The sequence below is a fragment of the Ambystoma mexicanum genome, chromosome 2q (assembly GCF_040938575.1).
Source record: "Ambystoma mexicanum isolate Mex_15411 chromosome 2q, UKY_AmexF1_1, whole genome shotgun sequence".
In the NCBI taxonomy this organism is placed as follows: Eukaryota; Metazoa; Chordata; class Amphibia; order Caudata; family Ambystomatidae; genus Ambystoma; species Ambystoma mexicanum.
In genome coordinates, this window is record NC_090924.1 from 880,439,410 (window position 1) to 880,465,198 (window position 25,789).

The following is a 25,789-nucleotide window of genomic DNA, read 5'->3' on the forward strand; positions in this document are numbered from 1 at the left end:
GTGTCAACGACTATATAAGATACTCTGGTTGATTGTTTGACTAAGAAAAATACGACACCTGAAAGAAAAACTGGGCAGACAATATCTTAATTGATGTCTTTAGAAATATATGTATTAAGTGAACAATACATTATGTGGAAAGAGCCAAATTCATTTTTTAAGAAGAATTTTGAATGAATGTGTGAGTTTGGGATGAGAGAAGTATATATGAATTATATGATGATGAACTGTTATCTATGGTTTTAAAACATTGCATATAACAATGCACTATGTGTTTATTGATAACATTTGTAATATTATGTTTTGAAAAAAACCTGTGAGATCTCCATCAATTGGTCCATTTTTGTCTTTTGTACATTTCCCTTATTTGCCTGCGGGACCAGGGATTAAAGCAGGTACACCCCTTTTGTTTTGAATCCACGCAGACGTAGGCCTGGGAGGAATTCCCCTGCCTGATTTTGAGGTGGATGGCAGGGTAATCAAGGGTGGGCTGCCACCATGTACTGAGGCAGGCTGGATTTAGGACGGTGTGGGCAGGAACCCCTGGCTACCACCATCATGCCAGAGGTGAAAGGCAGGGAGCCACTACATCACACTATTGGGATCCTCAACCCCTTTAAGAAATTGTGCGAGATATCGGTAAACCTAGTACTGAATGGGCTCAAAGGCCCATTGCCCAATGTAAAAGCATGTGCCTCATGACTTGTCATTGCTTGCATAATTTTAGTGTGCAGTTTGTTCATACCATGTTACAGGAGGCAGGATATTTCCGGGGAATGCAAGGCTGCGAGAGATGAATACCTTGAGCAGCACCTCTCGATGTGGAGGGGCGATGCCTGCCCACCTGTGCCCGCGTCACATCCTCATTTCAAAATAGCGGATGAGCTCTTGTAGCCTTGTACCTCACATCATGGCAGCCCCACAAATGAAACACCTGAAACAAAAATAAAATTCACAGGCCACCAGTCATGACCATGGGCACCTGATGTAGACACTAAAAGGGAGACCAGCCCAGAGGGTTGGATCAAAGCCCTTTATAAAGTGAAGGGAATCAGAGGGAAAGGGTGGGTGTTTGACGAAAGAGTGAGTGTGCATTTGAAGATGGCTGGAGGGAGGTGAGAGAACAAAGAGGAGAGAAGAGGGGAGATCAACAGAAAGATGTTGGATGAAAGAGACAGGAGGGAGAGGAGGCAAATGAGCACATCAATAAAGTGAAGTATTATGAGTTGTTAAGGAGAGCGACGAGGTTGGAGTGAGGAGCGTTTCTGGTCCTGAGAAGTCTAAAGCAAGAGCGTCAGTAGGGAGTGGCAAACCACAAGCCTACAGGGGGTGAGCCTTGCAGGGGTGAAGGGACAAGCATGTGTTAGAAGAACGATGAGTTTCAGGAAAAGCACAATGAGAGAAAAGGAATAGTAAAGGTTCTCCATTATATGAGCAAATGGTGAGGAATCAAGGAGGCAAGAAAGATTGGATTGGTGGGTAGTTGTGCCAGGACCGTGAGACTGGGAGTTGGTGAGAGCCGTAGAAGGGAGCCAGTGGACACCACAATGTGCATGGCAGAGACTCTTGGCCTTTCTGAATGGCTGTCTAACTGTTAAAACCTGATGAACTTACAAGCAATTACTATAATTCTGAGCTTGAGATTGTGGAAGGTGGTCTCCCCCATCGTCCGCAACGTACTAACAACCAAGCCATGATAGGTGGAAGACTGCTGTAATCAGAAATCTGTGAGTAAAACAGGGATTACCCTTGATTAGCATTAGAGCATTTGTTGGGACATTTTCTTTTTGTTTTACGAAACATTGAGGTCCAGAAGGCATGATGACAGGAAAATCTGAGTTCTTTTAAGATTTTCTTTTGGTAAATTCCTGTGAAGCCCAAAATGCCCTGCTTGATCTTATTCCAGCGTTGTGCCTCTTTATGGACGGCACTCTGTTTCTTGACAGGCTAGTACACAAAACAAAGTGTAGGGGAATACGAAAGGCAAATGAAGATTGTCTGAATTCAAAGTGAGTGGTGCTGGAAAGATGCATTTCACTGCTTCACTTGTGTAATATTCATTGCTTTGAATAGGGTGTACCTGTGGGACGCAGGTCACCTGCACACCTCAGAGACTGCACCAGACAACCAGTGTTGATTTTACCACAAAGTAAATCATCCAAGGAACCATACTGGACCATTAGCACATTTCATCCAAAGACTGGGTTTTAACCAATGTAAATTGAAAACAGGAGATGTAGAACACACCGGTTTAAAATGGAACTCAATCTCTAAATGTGCAAGGAAGTCTGAGTGGGACAGATATATGATCAAGCTAGCAAGAAGATTCAGCCAGTGTTACAGAGACATTCATTTTAAAATAACATACGTTAAGTGTTAAGATCTTGTCAAGTATTCTGCATGGCACGCGTATGCAGATTCCCTGCTGTACAAAAAAATAAATAAAGCCAAAATGTAACATGGATTTATTTTCCTAACCACTGTTGGATTATTGTTTATAAAAACATGGTCGATTTTGCATGACATTTTATAGTCTAAATATGTTAAAAAAGCAGTGATTCCTTTGTATTTTTTTGAAGAGCACTTTATTCATCTTAACCCTATATTGTGCTGACTTCAAGTTGACCGAGGTTTCAACCTAGACCCAACTAGCCTCCCCCTTGGGAGAGGATGTTTTAAAGGGATTCTTAAAAAATTGTTAAAATGCAAACAGAAATGAAATGCATGGGGATCACAGAGATTAAGCTATAAAGTGACAAGAGAGTCAGGGCTCTGGTCGGACTTCAAAGAATACATTATTGCAGTTTTAGAGTGTTCATCTTTTGACTCTGCCTTCCATTAGGTAGACCACATGGGTGCTCTAATGCAATGTGAGCAAAGGGGCTTGTCATATGACTCAAATCAACCACTGGCTGACAGGAGTTCTAGCATCACAAGTTTCATTACCCCAGAATTGAAACAAAAGCTGAAACTACATAGGACACCATGCAACATTTAAATTAACAGTTGCGTTGAAAAATGATTTTAAGATAAGTCCAAAACCATACCAGTTACGAACAGGCTGAGCAGTGCACTGTGATCATGAAAGCATTCTCTTTGTTAGCAGTCCTACCTTGATTACAAATTATCAACATTATAAATATTATTAAGTTTATAAAAAATGACCACAAAAATTAATTTCCCATGTCCAGATGTGCGGCTAGGCAGGGGTATTACAGGAATCCCTGTTTGATTAATGTATCAATTGCTGTGATTCGGTATTAAAGAAAAACAGATTTTAATCCGAGCAAATCAGCCCCACCTTTTTCATATTCAGACAGTTGAATATCAAATGGAGATAATGGGTGTATATTTTTATGGAGTGTCTGACTGTTGGGCAAGGCAATGGAAGGACCTGGCCAATCAAAAACGGTGACATAATCATGACATAAGCATGGGAATAGAGAACATTATTAAAAACAGATAGGAATAGGGGCCAGACTTGTTAAAAACTGCAGGAAAGTACAGCACCTCTTCCTATTGGATGAGTGATGAATAATTAAAGTCTCTGGAAGGAAAATGCCATATCTATGAGGGAATTTGAACTAACTTAACCTGAGGCAGACTTGTTTTTCAAGAGGGAGGTGAGCCTGATTGGGGGTCCTTCTTAAATCTCATGAGGCCCCATTTTAACCCGACTGATTTGCATATGGCTGGACCCCTTTTGCAATGGTGCAAACAGGATAAAAAACGTTGGTGTGGAAGGTTGCCCAGAGGAATGCCAGTGGTTCAGTATTTATTCAAAACCTTCCACCCATAACTTTTTTGGTTGTGGTCCCATTTTGACCTGTTGCCTCAAAAGAAATATAAGTGGGTATGTACACTTCCCAAATATAATTAGACACATCCCCAAGAATTATTGCCTTGATCAGACCTTGGTGTGTAAGGGAATTGGGAGGTCATTTCTACTAAGGGGAGCTCATTCCAATCAGAAAAATGCTAATATAATGGGTGAAATGCAACAGAGCTTCCCATTGTACTTAAAGCGCAGTGAGATTTTACTGCATATAGAAAATATTGTATTTCTGCGCACAGAGCATAGGGTTTGACAAATTATTATTCATAGAAAGAGAATAGGATATTGTAGTTTGAGTTACATCCTGATTTTTCATTGTACTTAAAGTAAAAGGAGATTACAATCAACTAAATGAAAACATGCGTTCTCTGGACTGAGTGTGCTGTGTAAAACAGGGAACCCTTCCCAGCGCTGACAGCGTAGCATTTAATAAGTGATATTTTGATATTTAAAAAGTATTCTTATCGTTTTCACTGATACAGTCGACACTGAGCTGCACTTTCAGGGCACTGAATCATAGACTAATGAAGACATTCTTGATAGTATGTGATCTGTGAAAGCAATAGGTATAAAGAAGAGAATGGATAGATTAAAGAGAGTTAGCCATCCTAATGCCATTCCCATGAAACATAATCCATAGTGATTCAGTTTGTGAATGGAGGGGTAATCATCATTGTATTAGAACATCACAAAACCTTTTTCATATCTTGGGTAAGTGAACTTGTTTCCTGTGCATTCTAAATTGATATCACTGTTTTTCAGAGCCCAACTTGTAGAATTATGATGTGATTCATATAGCCTGTATTTTCTGTCTATGCAACCTTTCTCTGGTACCATTGCCTGTTTTTGATACTGGAGAAAATAAAATGTGCTGGAGTGTAAATCTATTGACTGAAGTTGATTTGATGTAACAGTGAACTGAATGGAGCTTTTATACTGGCCGATAAGCAATGTTATGGACATGGAATAAAGTGCTGCTTCAAGGTTTCGCAGTATTATATAGGATTAGAATTGTTAGACATATTATCAATAGTTCTGTTGTGTGACCGAATCTGTGTATTACATTAAACAAGATTGTCACACACAGCCCATGTTTAACTGAGTAAATAAGTGGATGTAAACAATATCTGATGTTTTGTGGTGTCTTCCCCTGCATAAAGTAAGGGGAAACCTTTGATTAATTTATTTAAACAAATTTAAGCTTTAATCAAACAATCTGTTTCTTGTCCAAGAATGTTGGAGTAGGATTGTAAAATAGAAGGGATTACCCCTTGTGGTGCCTGCTAAGGGAATGGAATGGCATATCAATTAGTATATCTAACAACAGCAACATCCTAAACAAAAGAAAATCAACAAACAATCAGTGACAGGTAGGACATGAACAAGCTTGCAACACATCCAATATCTCCCATGCCACGTGAATGCTTACTTTTGCTCGTCTATTACTACTGTCCCACTGTCTCGTATTATGCACATCTGCTACGTGAAACACATGCCTGGCTGATTGATTTACTTTTTAGTGTGAAAAGCAAGAAAGTGATTTTGAGAGTAGTCGTAACTTAAACTGGCACATGTTACTATTATTTTCAGGGAAATGCCTCATTCCTGAAGAGCTTTTGTGACTCTACCCCAAAAACTTGCTGTTCCATTCGTTGATAACAATATCGGAATTAATGCATTAGTGGAAAAAAAGACTCCTGTGGATGTCCACAGATCTCCAAATGTGCTGATTAATGGTTTTAGAGGACCATTTTGCCACCAACTGTGTGCCAATGCGAGACAGCAACCAGGGCTGGGTATCATCAGCATAAATAAGGAATTGCTTAATAAATGAGCTGATAAAGAGGTAAAAGATATAAGTTAAATATTAGAAATATATAGGGTCGGACACAAATGAACAGCAGAAGAAACATGTAAAGGCTGATCTGAAAGGGGGAAGTCCTACAACATGTTTTCTGTTGATAAGAAAGGAGTGGGTCCAATCCAGGCCAAATATTTTATGTAAAACCTGTTTAGTTGGTTAATTTCGAAGGTATGTTCAATGATGTCGAATGCTGCAAAAAGATATAAAGAGCCAGCCCGCAGACCTGTACACTTAGCCAGTCAGATAGCACAGTGAGCAAATCGCTCACCCCTGATATCTGTATGCTGCCTGCTGCGGCAGGTTTGAATCCCGGCAAGGTCAACTCAGCCTTTAATCTTTCCGAGGTAGATAAATTGAGTACCACTCTGTGGGATACTAATGTCTTCTGTTATTTCAGTGCACTGAGACATATGGGTGCATAGCACTTGATAAGAAGTACATTATTATTGTTATTACTTCTGTTATAAGATCATCTATCAAATAATCTGAAATGGATTAGGTGCCATTAAGTGGATAAAGCCCCATCTGTGCTGGATATAAGACTGTGTATGAATCCACAGACAGCTGTAGCTGTTGCATCACTGCAAACTCCAGGTGTTTGTCCAAGAAAGTTCTGATGAGGCCCAACAAGGCTGAAACATGTGTATGGGGTTGCTGTTGGTACTCTTGTTCAGAAGAGAATTGCCATAGCATTTCGGTGCTGGACTGCCCATGTGGGTGGGACAAAGACTGATATGCAAATGGACATTTCCCATCTGTGAAAGGTACAGTGAGCAAAAAGCAGATGGCTGTGAACTCTCAAAGTGGCTAATAACCACTGAACAGGTTATCATGCCATGTTCTTTCGAGAGAGGGGCGCCTGCTACCTTTTTTGTATTTTTGGAAGGAACTTGGGGTTGGTCACCCTAAGTTACCTGGGGGCAACCAGACATGGACTCCCTGCTCACTGTGCTCAGAGAGGCACAGCACAGCTCACTGATGAGGCCCAACAAGGCTGAAACACGTGTATGGGGTTGCTGTTGGTACTCTTGTTCAGAAGAGAATTGCCATAGCATTTTGGTGCTGGACTGCCCATGTGGGTGGGAAAAAGACTGATATGCAAATGGATATTTCCCATCTGTGAAAGGTACAGTGAGCAAAAAGCAGATGGCTGCGAACTCTCAAAGTGGTTAATAACCACTGAACAGGTTATCATGCTGTGTTCTTTCGAGAGAGGGGCAACTGCTACCTTTTTTGTATTTGAGATTTAAAGTTAGTCGACAAATTGCAAAGTTGGTGAAGTCTGCCTAAGGCTTTGTTAGCAGAGGTGTGATAATGTTTCTTTTTAGGACAGATGGAACTGTTCCTTGTAAAAAGGACAAATTTGACACCTGTCCCCGCAAGCTCCTCAATAGATGGTGCCAGCCATCAGATGGTAAATTACAGGGGTACAGGGGTACTATTCTCAGTCCCTGACCCTGTTCAGGCCTGATTACCTGTGGGGTCCCTCAGCACTCTGCCGTATCTCTGATTCTTTTTAACGTCTACGTTCAGCTGTTAACTAAACTAATTCAGTCCTTTGGTCTCTGTTGTTACATCTAAGCAGATGATACGCAGATCGTGGTGCATCTCAACCTTCCCCATCCTGAAGCATCAGTCAATTTTAGAAATGATCTGAAAGTCATCAGTGACTGGATAAGTCCGAATTGGATTAAAAAGAATGGCGACAAAAAAGAGGTCTTAGTGGTTGGATCCTCTGCGATGGCCTCTTTTTGGACAATTTCACCTGGCCTTCTTCTTTAGGCCCCATTCCTAAACCGGTTGCCGTAGTGAAGGAGCTCAGTATTAAGATCTCTGACACTCTTTCTATGGAAACACAAATGAGTTTGGTTTTCCAAAGAGGCTATTTTAAGCTTAGAGTCTTGCAAAAGATCGTCCCCCTCCTGCCTTCTCACCTCCTTGCCCCAGTGGTAGTGGTTACTATTTTCAGAACCTTGGACTAGTGCAACTCTCTCTTTCTCTCTCAACCAGTGGTCTCCACTCTATCCAAATATTACAAAATACTGTGGCGAGAGCAGTTACAGACCTTTCCTCTTGGGACCACATTTCTCTTGCTTTACGTAACCTTCATTGGGTTCCTGTTTCATGTCGCGTCGACTTTAAGTCCCTGTGCATTGTTCACCGGGCCTTTTATGGCCGTGGCGCTGAATGTCTACAGAGGAAATTTGGTCACTGCATACCATCCAGAGTGCTTCACTCTGCCACAGATCTTCAAATTCAGGTGCCCAGGTTTCATCGGACTAGGACTGGCAGATGCGCCTTCTCTGTTGCCCCAGCAGTACTCTGGAACAAGCTCCCCCGTTCCCTTTGTGCTATCGATAATCACCTACTCTTCCGGCGTCATCTCAAAACTAATTTAATGGTGTCATTTGCAAGCCTTTTCTTGTCAGATTTCTCACTCTTAGTGCCATGTTGCCATTGGGTGCAAGTGCACTCTATAAATGCTATTAACATAACATAACATGGGGGTCAGAACATCTATGATATTCCCCACTTTCTTCGCCCAACCATTTGGGCGAATTGCATTTTGCTGCATTTTTTACTATATTATTATCGCAAAGCTAGATGGTGGATTTGGGTTGGGTATATGTAAAGGGGGTCTAAGAGGGTCAATCAGGGCTGGTGCACAGGGTCTTCCCCGCTTTAAGTGGTAAAAAATGGCAAAAGGTAAAGATAATTTCAGCAAAATGTAATTCGGCTAAAAAAGGTCAAGGAAACTTCATAATCCTCTTCTATTGACAGTGAGAGTATGTCAAAGTCTGGGGGAAATGTGAGGGAATAGTCTACATTTCGTACGGTTGGCTGTCGGAACAGTTGACTTAGTGGTGTATCAGTGTCACTCATGTGTATACTTTACCATTGGTGTCACTATAGATGTTGATGACCTTTTGATTAAAAACAGTCACAATGAAGACACACAATGCTTCGGGAGGCAAGATTTTTGATTGCATTGTCAGGGTTCCTTAGTTCCATCAAGATAAGAAAGACATTTATTTGTGGCAATGAAGCTTCAGATATTCTTGAATATAGTTTTATCTGGCATTTTATATCAAGGCCTTTAAGATTCATAAATTCCTCAAACAGAGTAGCTGAGCCTATGGATCACATCACCTTCTACAGCCCCTCTTTAGTTGGTGCTTGAATTGCGATATTGGCTTTCGTGGTGCTAAATATGCGATCAACAGTATGACCTTAGTAGTGTATGGGACTCATTTTGTGTAAAGACAGACTTTCCAAGCCTTTCATTATTGTTTGGGCTGGAATACGTGCCCATAGATTGAAATTGTCTAAAACACTAAATGAGGTGCATCATACAATCAGAGGAGAAATAAGGTATACACATTTTTAGAGAAATATGAGGCTTCTGGGTGAGGGTTGGAGGCAAGTGAAATATACTAATTAAGGTGGTTATAGAGCAGTTAGTGGATGAGCAAAGCCTCTGTTGAGGAAAATGAGCCACAGATTTACATAGAAACAGAGAAGAGTCTCTACAAACTATTGCTAAGGCCCTTCCTGTTCTGGATTTGTGATTTTTGGCAATACGCCTGTAACTGGCTGGAGCCAGTGAATCAATATGGGGTGTGCCGTCTTTGGAGTTTCCCTACTCAGTTGGTTCTCAGTGCTTCATTACTCAGTGGAAAAAATTAGGCCAAGGTGGTCTGCCTTTATCATATCCTGCACTGCGTAATGATTCTTTATCACAGCTCAGTTTAACAAGCCAGGTTTTTGATGTAGGAGTTGGCTAAGGGGATCTATGCTGTCTGCTTGCATTTGATATGTATCTAGAAGCAATGCTTGTTGCTTAACCTTGTGTGGCCTCATACAGGTGTGTAAAGAGTATGTTATAGGGATGGAGAGTCTGACAGGTTGCACATGAGATGTGTAGTTTGGAAGACCACTGGGCAAAAAGTTAAACACCAAAATAGGCTGAGAAGGAGCTCTGGGTGCATGAGGGCAGCCAGGCCTGATGTGTGCTGTCACAAACAGTCACATACTGGTTTACTTCTGGCGCACAGCCACTGCACAGACATGACATAGTCACACTTACATATTGCTCATTTATGGCTTACGGTCCTGGGAGTGTGGAAGTGGGACACCGATGGTTGGGACGTGGTACCCCTTTATTATAACACCTTTTCACGGTCCTACCTTTTCCAACACAAACATTTTCCTACACTGAGACAGACAATGGACCACCACCAGGGTCAGGCAGAGTCAGGCAATTAACAATATGTATGCACACCTGATGGCCCTTTCCCTTCCCCACAAGGATAAAAGGCAGAGCACAAAAGCACACTCCGAGCAAGGCCGAACACACGAGGAAGCAACTATTCCGGACCGGCAGTTAAAGCAGAGAGACCTGGAGGGACAGCGAAGAGAGAATTGCCCTGGCCCTTGGCAACTCAGATCAGTGAAGCATCTGAAAGGGAAAGCATAAACCCAGGAAGTGCTGCTGGCGTGCAGTGTGACAAGTGTCAGCTGCACATGCGGCCCTCCTGCGCTTGTAGTCGAAGCAGGGAGAAGTGCTTGCCGCAGTGGTGCCGTCCTTGACTCCTGAGGCAGGAAACTCCAGCAGTTCAGCACAGCTGGTGAGTCGGAGAAGACAGATAGTAAACCGAACTGTGCTGGGCCCAAGGTTGCAGGCAGCGATCTTATTGTACAAAGAACTTGTGTATTTGAACTTTAAAGAAACCCTTGTAAAAGGTTCAGAAGCAGAGTGGTCAGGTGTTGCAGGGACGCTCTTTCTAAGGACTCTAACTGAAGCCTTTTTTGAGTTGTATTGTTTTGTGGGAACTACAAAAACCAGCAGGTCTTAGGAGAGGCTAGTGTGACGTGTCAAAGTAGTCCTATGAGGGTCGAGCAAAACCCCTCGTACACACGAAAGTCTTTGACACATTGGAGAAAACTGATTGAACTGGGAAACTGGCAAATGTGTACCCGACAGAGGGATGCCTGTGAGTTGAGGGTAAAACAGTGATATACCCGTAAACATTGTGACGACAAGTATGAACCCGGCGGAGGGATGTCCACAATGGATAGTTATTTAAAAGGACATTGAGACTGTTGAGTGATACATTTATGAGTGAAAAACCGTAATGTACCTGATTGAGGGAGGCCAACGTTGCAGGTAGGATCGCAGCCTGGCTGAGGGGGAACCAAGGGGCGAAGAGCAATCGCCCAACGTGAAAGATTACCGAAGGAACTTTTGTTTTTTTTATGGTTTATGGTTCAGCAAGCCTTCTAAGGCAAGAGACTTTGCCGGAAAGAGATGTCTCCCCAGAAGGTCCTGGCATCGGTGAAAGGAACTGTAACCTCTTGTTGGTGAGGCCCAGGAGTGTGCTGTGCTCAAAGATAATGCTTTGTCACATGCTAAAAAAGTGGGGAAGGGAGGCCCCCAGCTACAAAATCCTGACCTATCATTTGTGAACACTTCTTTCTTTTCTTGTGAACATTATCCCACACCCTTTTTGAAATTAGCTGTAAGGATTGGCATTAGTTTTTTTTTATTATAGGCCCGTTTATTTGACAAGACACCACTAGGACTTCCTTAATATTATTTGATGTTTGTAGCTTGCTCCTATCTCAGATTTAGGGTTAGATTAGGCGTTTTTACAACCCATTTATTTAGTTTAATAAACACCCTTGAACTGTGATCACTTGTGTCTGTCTTTACTGTTGCCACCACGAGTTCCTTACAGCAGCCAGCCCAGGCTTCAGCAGATAAGGGCCAAAAGTACCAAAATGGCAACACCCTGTTTGAGCCACTTTCACATCTAACTCCCAGTGCTATGCAGATGACACACAACTATCTTTCAGGCTACCGTCAGCCACCTCCTCCTCTTTGCTCATATCTGACTGCTTTTCCGCTATTCAATCTTGGTGCACTGCAAACAACCTCTGCCTCAACGCCATTAATACTGAGATCATTCACATTGGGGCCCCTGCTCTTGCTTTTCCACTCTTGCTCTGGCCAGCCTCACTTTGTCCTGCGCCTGCACCCACCTGTGAAGCAAGAAACCTGGGGGTCATCTTTAACTCCACACTCTCCTTCTCCTCTCACATTTCAGATATCTCTAAAAAATCTAACTATCAGCTTCACCTCCTCAGGGGTCCTCTACCTTTTCTCACTTACCCGCAGAGGCTCACTGTCTCCAGAGCCCTGGTCCTCTCCAGGCTGGACTATTTCAACAGCATCTTCCTCAACCCCCTTCTTCTGCCCTGCTCTCTCTGCAACTCATCCAGAACAGAACTGTGAGACTTATCCTTGGCCTCAAGCCCAGGGACCCTCTCCTGCGCTGAAATCCCTCCACTGGCTACCTGTGGCTGCAAAGATTAAATTCAAGACCCTTTGCATTGTTCACAAGGCTTTCTGGGTCCTGGAACCTACCTACCTGCAATGCTGCCTACCTGAATATTGTCCCTCATGATCCCTCCACTCATCTACCTCCAACATTCTGCGAGTGAGCCGGTTCTCCAAGCAGAGATTTGGAGGGAGATCCTTATCCTCAGCAGGTGCCTCCCTCTGCAATAGCCTCCCTGCCACCCTCTGTCTTGAGCCGAATCTCTTTAAATTCTGGAAACTCCTCAAGACTTTCCTCTTCTCCCCTTTTTTCTCTCTCCCTCTACCCTGTTAACCCAGTTCTCTGTTTTCCCTCTCTCCCCCTCTTCCTAACAGCACGCTGACTGGCCTTCGAGTGTACCTCAGAGTCTCACTGGTCCCCGGCATGCCCCTCCCAGTCCTCTTTCGCACTTGCCTCAGGGCCCTACACCTCACCCACACTCATTGCACTTGAGAAATGTACCCTAGAGCATGGCTCTCTCTGCATTTACCCCAGTCTCAACCGACCGGGTGCACTTTATCCCCCCCCCCCGAGACCTTCTGTGCACCTGCTTGATCTCTATGAACCATGTCTGAGGATCTTATGTCTGTTTTCCCTTGTCTTCACCCGTTAATTGCACTGTCAAAACTGCAGAATCGCCGTCAGGCCTATTTGCTATCTCCCAAACTGTTAAATGTAATTTTTACTCAGTTACACTGCCTGTGCAGACTATTATCGCCTCAGATTTTCAAGAGCTCTGAGCGACTGTTTTTTTTCCCCCTTTGTTCCCACCCTCATTGAGCGCTTTGAAACACTTGCCTGTGTATAGGTGCTATATAAATAAACAATAGCATACCATACCTATGAATGCTGGAAAGGGTCTAGGGCCAGAATTCCTGCTCATCACCAGCATGGGTTAAATGTTCAATTGTAAACTGTTTTTTCTTGGACCTGAAGTGGCAGTTGTTTTACAATAGCAATTTTGTGCAGCAATTGAGAGCTCAAATGGGACGTTAAAGATGCCAGGATGGGCAAGGCCCTCTGACCACACCGCTGGTAAATTACTACCTGGGCATACCAATATGGGTTAGAAAATTAACCTGAGAAAATGTATTTGTATTTGTATTTTGTATTTGTATTTGCATTTATTTGAAGAACACATATGTCAATTTCAATCAAAAATCACTTACAATAGCACATTTACAAATGGTGGAGGCATTCCCACGAAGGGTGTATGTACAATAGCACAAAGATGAGACAAAATGGTGAGACATTTTATGAGGATGTAAAAAAGTGGTGACTTAAAAAGGTAACATTAATCAGAGGGGGCAAGTGCTTGAAACTAAAGAAGAGTACTATTTAAATATACAGAATAACATTATTAAGCATCACTGGAGGCATTGGGGGTGTCATGTAGGGAGAATGGGAGAGTGGCCAGGAAGAGCTGCCTCTTTAGCAAGTAAAGGAAGTTTAAGCTGACCTTGGAAGAGATCCACAGTTGAGCTGTCTTTAATTATAATGGGCAGGTTCCAGTGGAGTGGGGCAAGTAAGGAGAAAGAGCAGAATCGAGAGGAGACACAGGGAGGGTATGGGACAGTGAGGTTAGATGCAAGAAGAAGAGGCAGGGGGACAGGTGGTGGACAGGAAGAGGGTTGATGATGGGGAGAGAGGAGGGCTTTGAGATTGTTCCACGTTTTAGAGATTTTAGAGGAAAAGTAGTGAGAAGAGAAAGGGAGTCATTAGCTGCAAGGGTGGCTATGTATATTAGCTTGGAGGGTAGAGGAAAGTGTGCGGCTGAATGCCAATAGAAGAGAATAGGTTGGTGAAGTGGTATGATTAAGCAGAGTCCATTCCTGAGGTGAGGACAGCAAGGCATTTGTATAGGCTAGGAGTAGGGTATGGGTCCATCATTGGCACCATTGTCATAGGCCACAGCGCATATTTGTTTTGTAGAGCTGAATATCAGAGGTGATCCAAGGCTGAGGAAAGGGGTCAGAAGGTGTGAATGTGCAAGCAGGATATTATTGGTCAAATGGAGCCATAAGTGCATAATGAAAGTCAGAAAAAGCACGGTCAATGGAAGAGGCATTAACAGGGGAGCAAGACAAGTGAGCGGTCCTCACATCATCAAGGTAAGGGACAAGAGACTCCTGCCTGAGAGATACAGGGTTGATGGCAGGGTAAAATGGGGTGAAGAAGGCAGTAGATAATGACAGTCAAAGAAGACATTCAGTGTGTTATTGAACCTGTTGGAGGCAAGTTCAATGGAATGTTGAATAGAGCGAGAGGGCTATGGGGAAGATTTGACTTGGTATAGAAAGGGGATCATGGACCCAGGTATGAAATTCCTTTCACTAATCAATTAAGGACCATAGTTGATGAGTATTGGAGATGACAAAGTGGATAAATGAGTGGATGGAGGGAAGTGGGTCAACAGAGAGAGCAGAGGAGTTACGAGGGGATGCAATCCCGGGGGTCCCCTCCCATTTGTCTAAACAGGAAGGTTATGAAGAATGATTAGGGAGTGGACAATGATATTGGAGTGTAGCTGTAGCTGATGGGCATTTGTCATGATGGAGCGGTTGAGATCGTCCCCTATAATAATAGGGACATCTTTCAGTCCAGTTCAGAGAAGAAGAGATTTTGGCAAACATTTGTGAAGTAGCTAACTCGGATAACGTTTACATTCTCACCATATGTAGACTTCAACTTTTTATAGGCCTAAGCCTTAATAGATTTCTTAACTTTTTTTCCAACTGAATGCGTGTCTGGCTATTGTGCTAACTTGTACTATGCGTGTGTTATTTTTATTTTTGTTTTATTTACAGGATTGATATAGCGCAAGCTTCATCGAAGGGTAGCAGAGTACTGAATACATTCAAATACCAACGAAAAGCTTACAAAGAGACCAGAAAGGGACAATATTCGTGACTAGAAAACACAACCTTAAGTTCCGAAAAAGAAGACTGAAGAACTCTACTTCTCTGAAGAAATGCATGCATGTGCCTTTACCCACAGCCTATAATAGGATAAGGTCTGTGGAATTGTCTTATTCTACATGGTTTCCACTCAGAATATTTGGATATGTTAAAGAGAGATAGGTAGAGAGTGATGATGTGTGAGAGAGAGAGAGAGAGAGAGAGAGAGAGATAGCGAGAGAGGCCTCATACCGTCCACCCTCTTGAACTCCCTGCACCCCAGTTTATTTGCCTTCTAAATCATTTGTATCTGTTCCCCAATAAACCTAGGTTCCTTGGCATATTTGGAGTCACTTTCATCTGTTAATCCTTGCCCACATCGGAATGGGAGAAGCAGTGTTAGAGTTCCATGAGATGGAGACTGAATAGTCAGCAAGGTGGGAGACCACCGAATAAAGTATGGTGCTCTTGAAATCAAAGGAGGAGTGGCCATGGAGGAAGGAGGGATTATCCACACTCTTAAAGGGTGTGGATAGATCAAGTCGAATGGGGATGAAGGAGAGGTGAGAGTGTGAGCAGTGGTAAGAAAATTGGTTATTAAAGATAATGTGCAAGGATTTTGGCGTGGTGGAGCAGGATAGAGAGGGAGAGAGAGAGAGTGCAAGACAGAAAGACGAAAATAAAAGAAAGACAGAGAGATAAAGCGAGGGAGAGAGAGAGAGAGAGAGAGAGAGAGATAGAGAGAGACAGACAGACAGACAGAATGGTATACAGAAAAATGGATTGTTCAGGCCTGCAAAAAGGCTTCTTAAGTATGGGGATGCCTCTGTCAATTTTGTAGCCATCAGTGAAGACCCCTTAGGAAGAGGGATTGAAAAGGGAAGAGAGGTAAGTGGAGGAGACATGCACAATACCTTTAATACATTGTGGGATCACAACATTGGCTGGCTAAGTAGAGGTTAGCTATGCATTCAGTGGGTGAAAGGTGGGACAATGAGGAAAAGGTGTGGGGACAGGAAGTGGAGAGCAGGAGGATGAAGGTGGGAAAGATATGAGATTAGTGAAGATGTTATGTATGTTACTGATTTTGGAGAAGAGTCATCAGCAGAGTGGAAGGAGGATATAGAGCTGTACTGAGGGGCGCGGCAGTATGACCTCTAGGGTCCTTGATAGTTTGCATGGGTGAGAACAGGCAAGGTTTACAAGATCAATATAGGTAGAGTTTACTAAGAGGATTTGGCAGAGTCAAGGGCAGTAGTGAGGAGAAAGGGAGAATCATTTTAGGCAGTAAGTAGAGTGGTGGAGCAATTTCTGTGCCAGTGGCATAGGTGGGATGCATGATCCTCCTCAGCTGTCGAACGGCTCAGGAGATCTAGGGTTGAGGGCAGGTCAAGAGGTGGTGAAAAAGGCAACAGTTAGCGGTAGTCAAAGAGTGTAGCCATTTTGTTATTGAACTGGTAAAAATGCAAGTTTAATTAACTGTGCAAGAAAATGAGGAGAGGGCCTGGTGGGAGGATTTGACTTGGCCCAAGTAGGGATCAAGGAGTCGGGCATGAATTTCATTTTGATAATCAATTAATAAAAGAAGTGAAAGGATAATGGAGATACTGACATGGATAAGTGAGTGGATGGAGGGTAATGGGTCAACTGACAGAGCAGAGGAGTTAAGAGTGAATGATGGCAAGATTAAATCAAGGGTATTCTCTTCCATTTGTGTAAGTAGGAAGGCTATGTAGAATTATCAGGTGTGGTTAGAGAGCCTTGAGTCTAGCTGTAGATGATAGACATTTGTCAGAATGTAGAGGTTAAGGTTTTCCACTATTATAGTAGGTAACATCTACAGGAGAGTTTCGAGTAACAAGTCTAGAACAGAGAAGAACAGATTTAGGTAAAATGTGTGAAATACTTAGCTTGGACAATTGTTAGTCCTTTTTGTGCATCAAGGCTGGTAACTTACTTTTCAGATTCTCTGAGCGGTCTTGTGGTCCTGGTGACAATTGAATTGTGCTACACCCAATGCCTTAATTGGTAGTATTCAAAGCTTTCTTATTACAATAGATCAAATTAATGTTTGCATTCTTCAAAGGATTGAATCCTCGTCTCTTGAAAAATGTCTCCAAATTGTGTGCACCCGCCCTTTCTCCAAGAGCAAAATTACCTTAGATCTAGACCTGTCCTGAAGTCAGGGTTAGCAAAGAGCAGTGCAATCAGCGAAGGAAAAGATGTTGGCCCATTTTTCACAGCCGTCCCATCTCATACCGAAAGCAATACAGCTAGTTAAAAGTACTGGTATATAATGAGGAATACTTTTTTTTGGTGCTCTATCCATGTCCGTGCTCGTATCCTTGTTCCTGCCAGTGATGTCTCCATAAGAAACGAAGGTCGCTCTGACTTTAGGTTCATCCACTGGACAAATGGCCTCAACTGGGCAGCCTTATAGTACTTTGTTATGTCAGGGAATGCACCTTGTTGTCTGGGGTGCATCAGGACTTTCCTATTTACTCTGGGTTTCGTTCCTCTCCATATGAAGCTTAATATGATATTTTGTATGCTTTTCAGGCACCCTTGGATATTGATAGGGGAGGGATTGCAAGAGGTAGAGCAGATGAGGGAAGATATTCATTTTGATTATGCATGTGATACCCAATCAGGAGAGTGTCAACCGTCTCCATTTGTTCAGGTCCTTTTTTAAATCATTGCCAGTAGTCTAGGGTAGCTGGCTCTATAATGGGATGCAGCCCTAGGGGTCTAACTGATGCAAAAGTATTTTATGCATTTCAATGCTCACTTATAGGGTATTTCTCCTATATCATTTTCACTGTCACTGGTGGCACGTAAATGTTATGCATTTCTGATTTTCATCATTAACTTTGAAGCCCAAGACTCTTGAGTACGTGGTTATTTCTGTGGCAACCTCAGCTAGTGACCCTGTAAGTTTTGTCAATATTAGGATCACATTGTTGTCAAAGAGGCATATTTTATGAGTATTCCTTGTCCATGGGACCCCATATATGTGTTCATTTGCTCTGTATGACGTTCATTCATTGCCTGTTTTTTGGCTAAAAAACTGTGGCCGAAAATAACTCAGCAAAAAATATAGGGTGGAGGGTTGGTAAGGGCATATAAGGGGTCAGGTGTTTGGGAGGATAGGGAATACATAAAAGGGGTCAGGGTTTGGGGAGAACCCCTCAAAAAAGAAAAAGAAACATTCAATGAGTTTTTTCAGCCAAATAATTTCAGATAAAAGTCAGCAAAGCAAGAATGGAGATGAATGAACCTAGAACCCAATGACTCTTATTCTTGTGGCAAATGGCTCCATTGCCAAGGTAGAGAGGAATGAGGACAGTGGACATCCTTGTTTAGTGGCATTAGCTATGGGAAACGGATCGGTCACAGTGCCATTAACTATTACTCTGACTTTGCACCTCTGATATTTTGCCAAAACCATTTAGCCAAAGCCATCCCCAGCCTGACTTTAGATTTAGTTACAACCAAATTAAAGTAGGTCCAGTCTACCGGGTCGAATGCTTTCTCTGCATCCAGCTGTAACAGTGCTGTTTGGCATTTCGACCAGACAGACGTATCCATAATATGGATGATCCTTCTGATTTTGTCAAAAACAATTTCTATTGCATATAAATCAAGATTGATCTGGATCTATTAATTCTGGGAGAAGAGCCTCCAATCTGTTAGCTAGTATCTCAGTGTAGATTTTAAAGCCCACATTTATAAGGGCTTTTGAGGTGATATGCCCCGAGGCGGAGGGCCTACGCTGTAGGTAAAGGCTCGCTGCCCAAGTTAAGGGCCCGAGTGCAGCGAGGGACCCTTAACAAGGGCAGCAATGCCGTTACCGAAAGGGTCCATCTGTAGCCGAGGTGCATATCGCCATTAGCACCTGTGTAGTTTTCTACCTCTGCTAATCTTTTTTTTAACATAAATAAAAGAAACATACCTTTCCTGTGCGTCCCCACAGTGCTACTGAAAGCCGCAGTCCATTTTAAATGTGATGACTGCAACGTAATTAACATGAAAATGAACTGAGGGACGAGCAACACTGCACAGACCGGCGCCGCAGAGGAAAGGTACCTTTCTTTTTTTGGTGTGAAAAAAGACATAATTAGCACCCATATAGGAAACTACATGGATGCTAAGGTGAGTGAGAAGGGGTATCGAGGAAGGGGAGGGGCGCTGGCTGCTCAGACAGCCCAGAACGCACGTTTGTACCATACAGTACAGCCAGCGTTCCAAGCCTCCTGATTGGCTGGCGGCCCCCTTCAGGGCACTAATGGAGAGTAGGATAAGCATTTTTATGGTCTCTCCCTGGTTTGGGTTTTATTGTGATATGCAGCAAGTTAATTGACTTCGGTATCCTCCCTACCCTATAAAGGAATTCAACAGTTTCCTTAGTATCAGGGCCAGAAGGGTCATGTAATCCTTGTAGAAGTAGGCTGTGCATCCTTCTGGGCCTGGGTGTTTTCTGGGCGTGTGCTGGGCTATGGCCATTAAAGTTTCTTCAACCATTATTCGGTTCTCTAGGTTATTTTTTTGGTTCTCATTTCCAAAGGTAGTTCTATCTCCTCCAAATATATTTCCTGTGCCCATTTATCTACAGGTGGAGCTTTTGAGAGCTTCTAATAAAAGGATCGGAATATTTTCTCCCTAATTTCTTTAACAAAAAGATAAAGATGGGCACCACGTGGTTTCACAGTTCATTCGCTGGTCTGTGTAATATCATACTAATTAGTGGTAGTGGAAATTTTAGCCTGGTGCTAGCAGTTGCAAAGGTCCTATGGCATAGGGACCAATCAATCCATAGACGAAGATAAAATAGGGTGGGTCCACCCTATTTAAAACTGGGGCTCTCAGTTAGCCCAAAACCAGGGCTGCACTCTTGAATTCAATTTATTTGGAGCGTACAAATAAGTTCAAATAAGTGTTCTCAAAAGCTCTTCTGGGTAGTTTTCATAAAAGAAATGTTTAATCACATCCCTTAATTCGACTATATATCAAATATTTCAATTTCTTATTCAGTGACAGGCAAAAAATACTGGCTAGAATTTCTTATACAATTGGCAATGCATTTCGGTTATCAAAACCTTCATCAGGGCCATACATTCATATTCATGTGCCCAACTAATTACTATATTTAACAATCAAAGCAACAAATAATGAGCCAAATAATACAACAATGATTCAAAAATTGCCATACACAAGGTTTTGAAAACTACCCAGAAGAGCTTTTGAGAACATCCATCTGAACTTATATGTACGCTCAGAATAAATTGAATTCAAGAGTGTAGCCCTGGTTTTGGGCAAACTGAGAGCACCAGTTTTAAATAGGGTGGACCCACCCTATTTTTTCTTTCTCCCTAATTTCTTTGCCATCTATTCCGTGAACATTATTGAGGAAGGATCAATCTGAGCACTTTTTAGGTGTACGTGATAATAAGGGCCCCTGATTTGTGTCCATGTTAATAGAAGGATCTGTTTGCTTTAAGCATAATTCCCTTCACTATGTCTGGTCAGTAATTAATGAAGTTGGCCCCTTGTAACTACAATTCTACAATAAACGGCTCTTATGTTTTCATTCTTATGCTGTTGTTCCATTGTCTACAGCTCCTTGTGTAGCTGAAACTCAGCCAATCCCATTATTTGTTTAGACTCTGCTGACATATTGATTAGCTCGTCCCTTAGAACTGCCATCATTGCATCCCACCTATTCTGCATTGAAATTTCTGGTATTTTCTGCTCGATAATCTTTCATGAGTTGGATGATGTGTTCCCTATTGAGAAGGCCCCTTAGATTACATTCCTCAACTCTCCAGGTTGCCCTTTCCCTTCTTTGGCCTCGGTTTGCCAATTCCCCTGTCACTGGTGCATGGTTTGATTTTGAGGTCACCCCTGTTTCCTCATGAGTACGCTTCTTTACCGGTGTGGGATTGAGGAACACTTGGTCAGTTTTGGAATGTGACCTATGAATGTTGGAATAGAATATATATCCTTTGTTAACTATGTTACCATCTCCCCATACATCTATTAAACCCAGATTCCTCGGATGCTGTTTTGATGTATTTTACATCACACCACAGCCACCATATATTAAGTTGGTTGACCTATCTTTCTTTAGTTTGTGACTAACTAAAGATTTCGCAGCAATTTCCCCTTCAACCTTTTGTTCCGATACTTTGAAACATCTCAACAGAAACTTTTCTTGGCCCTGATTGGGCACTTCTACTGAGGCTTTAGCGATATGGATAGCGCCTATTGTAACAGTCCCAATGCAGTATTTGCCTACCTTATCACTAACCACTTCTCTAGGAGAAAGAAATAGTCTTCAATGCAGTAAAATCGTAACTACCACTCTTTTTTTATAGATTGCGGCATGGAGTTGGCTAGTTTATTCCTTATGTCTAATTCTAAATTGGTCAATAACTTTCAGATGTGTCCCATGTAAACATACAATATTAGGTGTTTTGGTTGAGAGTTGTAAAAAGAGCTCGAGTTTTTGGGTAGGTGAATTTAGGCATCTAAAATTATAAGACCATATTTTCACATTGCATGTGGAGTGAGGGCGGTATTATTTACAACACGTTTTAGCTCCCATATGAATATGCTTATAGGTCTGAAATGTTGTCTTCTTTGTATGAGCTTATTGGATTACATCATGATCCTGTAATTATAGGTTTGAAGTGTTGTCTTTTCCCTTCCCCTCACCCCTAGGCAAAATGCCTAACATGGTAACATGAACACACCATACCAACTGGAATGAACAAGCCCTCCCCAGTCCTCGTCCTGCCTCTAAAATACACTAGGCAGTGTGCATCTTGCTTCAGTATTACCCAAAGCTATACATTTGCTGTGCCATTTGTTTTACTTCTTGGATTCCCTGTGGACGATGTCTGCATTAAGGGTTCGTTTCCTTGATAAGGAGCGAGGCCCACAGTCCACTTGGGAGCAGTCCACTGATTTAACCACGTTCATCTAGGTAGATGTTGAACGATATCTATGGTCAAAACACTGTCAAATACCTATTTGATTAAACCTTCAGCAGTTTGTTTGATTCCTTTTAGTGATCTCGCCTCCAAAACCTTAGTTATGATATAGTTATATAGTTAATTATTTATATGGCACCCCTGTAGACCCTCTGAGACCTATTCTATTTATCAAGGGGTCCCATTGATTGCGACAAGCCTTATCTATAATGGTTCCTCTGAGCAGACCAGAGTCACCCTGAATCAATATGTTTGGGGTCTCGTGATAATGTCTCTCTTTAGTCTTCAATGATTGCCTGATCTTGGCATTTCAACTGTATAGCAGCCAGAGACAGTCATCCATCGATTCTGCACAACTCTTTTGATAAGTTCCTCTAAGCTGCGCCTTTTGACAAGCATCTCTGGGGAAACGACACTGAATATCTGAATGTCACTATCCAGAAAAGCAACTGATATATTTTCCTTGAGTGTATAATTGTGTAGTTTTACCACCTTGTCTCTTGAAACTGCTCAAGGCCCATTTGATGGTTTGTCCACTCTGTGGATCCGGTATGCCGCCACGTTCAGATCACTCATGTGGGCACCGAGGGAGGTGAATAATACTGCCACACATTCTTTCACATTTTGGAGTTCAGACCCTTCTTTTAAGTGCTTCATCCTGAAATGATCTAATCTGGATTAATTATCCAAGTCTTATTTTGATTGTAGCTCCTTAACTGTTCGTCCCATATTCCTATGTGTGGCGGAAGAGGATGCTGCCCTGTCATTCAGGCTAGAGTGTTCACCCTCTATGCTGTTCATTCTGCCACCTAGGTGCTCTAGCTCTTTTTTCTTGTCCACAATTGCGGCAGGAAATCTTGCCTAACCAGTCTCTTTACATTCAGAGTAGACTTTAGTTTGTGTTGGAATGCCCCTGGGGAGGCCTCCAATATCTGCCTTGGGAGAGTGTCAGACATTGTGTTGCCTTGTGTTATATCTTCAGTTATTTGAATATCTGCTTCTGGTCTTTCTACAGCTTAGCGAGGTACGTAAGCAACCTGTTTGCCTCACAGTGAGGGGATATCCCCCGGATCACTCCTTTTTACTTTTTTTTGGGACATTTGGTTGTAATGGACTGATCTCCTTGAGGGTTAGACACCTGTACGAGACTCTCTCCCTGCGTTACTGTCCTTTTCAGCCAGCATTCCTTTTACACCATGTCAGGGCTACAGGGCATGCTGCGTGAGCGTTTACCTTCTTCTCTGATTACAGCTGTTATTTTTCACCCATAATCCTTTTGAGATCAATTGCGTCTGCGTGTCACTATGTTCTATTTACCAATGATTGCTTCCATGCAATGCTACTGTATGTTATGCAATAAAGGAAACCATGCATGGATCCCCGGGGCACCTTTAGCAGGCCTCCTCAGATTGGCTGTGTGTAGCTCTTTAGTGCTGCTTATCACCTCAGAGGGGTCAGGGTCCTCTTTAAGATTAGCCTCTTAGGCTTCATGGAATCCTCTTGTGCCACTGCTGCCCCTGACTTCTTCTAGAATTCAATTTAGGGCACTCAACCACCTACTGATCCCCAATCATCCCGTAGATCTTGGGGAGTTCTCATGCTTGAGGTTGGCCTGCTGCCATATTGAAGTCAGGTAGCCGCTGCGTGTACGTCCCATACATGCCTATATCCCCCTTTGTTTGCTTACTGATGGCATCAGCTTCGGTACCGCACCCTCATCTTCGCGTCACAGCCAGGTGCGCATTTTTCTGGGCAGTGTGAAGGGGAGTGCTGAGGAGAGCCGCCTTGCAGCTAATAAAGGCAGCTATGGTCCCGTGGCATCTCTGTTATGCCCCTGTATTCAGAATTCTTTATAACCAAATTTGCCATAGGTTTTTGTAACATGATAATGTCAAATTTGCTGAACATGAATGAGATCAACATGTACAGAGAAAAACGTTTTTTCATGTGCACATGAAAAGGGTTATATAACCTTATCGGCTTGGTCCTGGAACTCTATAATACATATGGAGGTTGCAAGGCTGCTACTACCACTCAGGTGAGTACCTCTATTCCCCAATGGAGCCCTACTGGACTTTAGAATGGGGAGTAATACAATCTCATAATCAGGCAGAGAATGTTAAAGTAATTTCTTTTGGAAGTATTACCTCTGCATATGCATCCAAAACCTCCAACCTCATAACGAGGCTCCCTGACTTTCAGGTTTTGTGTCCCGTGGACTAAATCGGTCACTTTCTCTTGACATTGCCTCTAGTCAGCAATAGTTACAAGCATGACTTGTTGGTGGTTGGGTAACTGTGGATCTACCACCATGGATACAAATATTGGCAATAGGCCTTACAACAAAAGGAAAAACGTGCTGCATTGAGATAAAGCACCCCATCCTCTCCCCAATAAAAGAATATTCCCATGTCATCCTGCTCTCTATTTTGGAAATAAAAATACATACATCTCACATACAAATCATACAAATCACGTTGCCTTACCTGTGGATTTTTGAAAAGTGCATATTTCTCATTTTTCTGCAAGAATTTAATTTTATTTTCACTATCTCTTGTCCAGTCCGATAGGGTTTTTACCACATTTTCGTGATCTTCGAAAAACCTCTCTGTTGAGATAAAAGTCGTATTGTGAGAAACAAGGGCAACTGCTTCTTAGAATGAAAGCAAAGGAAACATTTTGGGGCTCATTTCGATGCAGGCAGATGAGGGTCTGTACCATAGATTAGACAAGTAAATTATAACAGCGGTCTAGTTGCCTCTGGGCTTTGAGCACAATATAAATGAATGAATAAATAAATAAATAACCCGTGCATTGTTGACGAATCCTCAGCATTGAGCAGGGGAATCGAGAAGAAGCCCCCACTCGCCTATGTCAGCAACTCTGTGCTGTAAAGCCACATGCATCTGCACCTACATGCAATCTTCAAGCGAGTGGAGATGTTGCAATCCCTAGGGAATACGCCCCCTTTTTTATTTTATTTCTAAACGGCAAAATCCACGTGAAAACCTTTAGGAGGCATGTTAATGCCATCCACCATGTCTGTCCATGGAGGGTGGCATTAACTATTGCTCAAGTAGTGGGTGTGAAAAGAAATGGAAACCTGGACGTGACAAATGTCCTGCCTTAATTACACCTATTTCCTAAAATAAATCAAAATAGCACAGAAAGGGTGTGGACATCTATTAGTGGCTGAGATCCTCTATGGGCAATATGCACCATTTATTAAATTAACCCTTTTGTGGTTATGTGTCCTTTTTCATAATGCCAAGATTAATTGCATCATAGCATTTTAGATCTACTTACTAGTTTGATTGCTTTGTAAAGTGAAAGGGCAGTATTTGCTAGTTTTTTAGTTTGCAATGCTTTATTTATTTATTATTATTATTATTATTATTGTTATTATTATTAATTCATTTAGTTATTTTTGATGTTTTAATTATTATTTTAAAAGCCCAACACACATGACACAATACATACACAATGGGCCTCATTATGAGGTTGGAGGTATTCATGGCACTATTAGCGCCATGACTACCTCCAATACCGGTACTGTGTCCGCCCTCGTTCAATGGGGACTTACCGGTCTATTCCGACCTTTGCGGGACAGGTAAGTCCCCATTGAAAAAGCCATTCACTATTCCCATTTCAGCCCCCATAGGGCTCAATGGGAAGGGCGAAGGTGCTAATAACGGTACCGCAAATTGCGGTACCGTTATTAGCTCTGAAGTCCCTTAAGGGGCCCCGTCCATAACGCCTAGTAAAACCAGGCATTAAGGAAGGGACCCGCTAAGGGACCTCGGAATAGGGCACAAAGGGAT

General features: G+C 42.5%; 1 protein-coding gene across 5 annotated transcripts in view; it reads right to left on the reverse strand.

The window, feature by feature from the left end:
* APBB1IP (amyloid beta precursor protein binding family B member 1 interacting protein) overlaps positions 1-25,789 on the reverse strand; it is a 1,612,974-nt gene that overhangs the window by 680,539 nt on the left and 906,646 nt on the right. For all 5 annotated transcript variants that reach the window (XM_069648143.1, XM_069648145.1, XM_069648144.1 and 2 more), the window contains one exon: positions 24,455-24,576. In XM_069648143.1, coding sequence (XP_069504244.1) covers positions 24,455-24,576 — 122 coding nt within the window. The remainder of the gene's footprint in view (positions 1-24,454; positions 24,577-25,789) is intronic.